The sequence below is a fragment of the Propithecus coquereli genome, unplaced genomic scaffold (assembly GCF_000956105.1).
Source record: "Propithecus coquereli isolate 6110/MARCELLA unplaced genomic scaffold, Pcoq_1.0 Scaffold73, whole genome shotgun sequence".
NCBI lineage: Eukaryota > Metazoa > Chordata > Mammalia > Primates > Indriidae > Propithecus > Propithecus coquereli.
This window is the reverse complement of record NW_012153396.1, coordinates 7935320-7936818: the sequence shown is the minus strand read 5'-3', so window position 1 is coordinate 7936818 and position 1499 is coordinate 7935320. Positions and strand designations below refer to the sequence as shown.

At 39.0% G+C, this 1499-nt stretch overlaps 1 protein-coding gene across 4 annotated transcripts in view; it reads left to right on the top strand.

Annotated features, from left to right (window-relative positions):
- Positions 1-1499, top strand: part of SORCS1 (sortilin-related VPS10 domain containing receptor 1) — a 581564-nt gene that overhangs the window by 278256 nt on the left and 301809 nt on the right. For all 4 annotated transcript variants that reach the window (XM_012661649.1, XM_012661648.1, XM_012661647.1 and 1 more), the window contains exon 3: positions 573-672. In XM_012661649.1, the coding sequence (XP_012517103.1) occupies positions 573-672 (100 nt within the window). The remainder of the gene's footprint in view (positions 1-572; positions 673-1499) is intronic.

Genomic DNA, 1499 nt, shown 5'->3' with positions numbered 1-1499 from the left:
TCAATGTCCTCCCAACTCCGGGTTGCTTAACGCTGGAAAAGGCCATTGAGTAAGATCGTGAAATTTCACTTATTATTGAGACATTTTCTTGCTCTTAAATAATAGAACAGACTGAATGACCTTTGAAGGGAACGACCCACCATATATTCTCTGACTCATGAAAGAAAACACAATTTGTAGATAAATCAGGAGAACCTGCCTTTCCTCTATGCCAAAGATAAAGCAAAAGTTTGGAGATTGTCATATCTAACTAAAAGCTCTTTAATTCTTTGGTCAATTCAAGGGCCACCCTCATCGCTTAATCTTTTTAAATGAATCACATCTTTTATGCACTGTGCGTACATTAAGCAGCGGTAGAGAGATGGGGTTTTAATTTTTACCAATTCAATTTAAATGCAAATGTTAACCACTCACATGATGCTACTGTGTACATAATTAAGCATCATTATATACTACATGAGTCATTTAGAAACCTCCCGAGAGCCATTCTGCTATGTAAAACATGCATTATACTGACAGGCGGCCAAATGACGTATACTTCTGTCCTCACTAGTGCTCCTTTTGAATTATAGGTCAACCGATTATGGAACAACCTATGAGAAGCTGAATGATAAAGTTGGTTTGAAAACGATTTTAAGCTATCTCTATGTGTGTCCTACCAACAAGCGTAAGGTAAGAAATGTATATTCAGCATGCTACTTATTCATGACGTGACTTTCTGTCTTGGTTGGCTAACCTCTTTAGCTACCTAAAAATCCATTACAGTTAAGCTGGGATTAGAAATGTAAAGATGAGTTGATGGATGTTAAGGTTGAAAAATGTCTGACACATCATAATTTTCAGATCGGCAGCTGTGAATATAGGAGGGCGAGGGGTAGGTAGATGTACCGCTTCTGAAAGGCAGCTACAGGTCATGAGTGGTGTTGAGTGGATGCTGCTGACTCTGGTAAGAGCTCTGACCAGTCAGTCACAAGGATCAGAATGAGCCTTGACAAGACAGCAGAAAAGATGGGTTTTTATCTGATGTCCCAGTTTTCTCTTGTCAAGGAATAAATAGGTTAACTAAAATTTAAGTGAACGCATCATCCTACAGCAGGTAGGAAGTTTTATTTTTAAAGTTTGTTCACCCTGTACAGAAATGCCAGGATAGAGGCAGTGCATTTGGCAGAAGAGAGCAGCTTGGAAAGAGTGGTGAGATTAGTCCCATCTGAGCATAGACCTTAGCTGCAACAAGAGTTAGAGATCCCCATATCCAGCACCCTTATTTTACAGACGAGAAAACGGAGGTTCGGAGAAAGGAAATGATTTGTCCCCATTGCAATTATGGGCACAACTGGGACTAGAATTCAGGTTTATTAGTTAGCAGTCACACTTCTTCCACTACATCGTACCTCTATTAAGGCTTATCTACTCTTCAGAGATGTTATCTTATTTTCAGGAAGAAAAGATTTTCTTTTAAGTGAGAAAGACATATTTGTCTCAAAAGGAGAGCAGTGTTA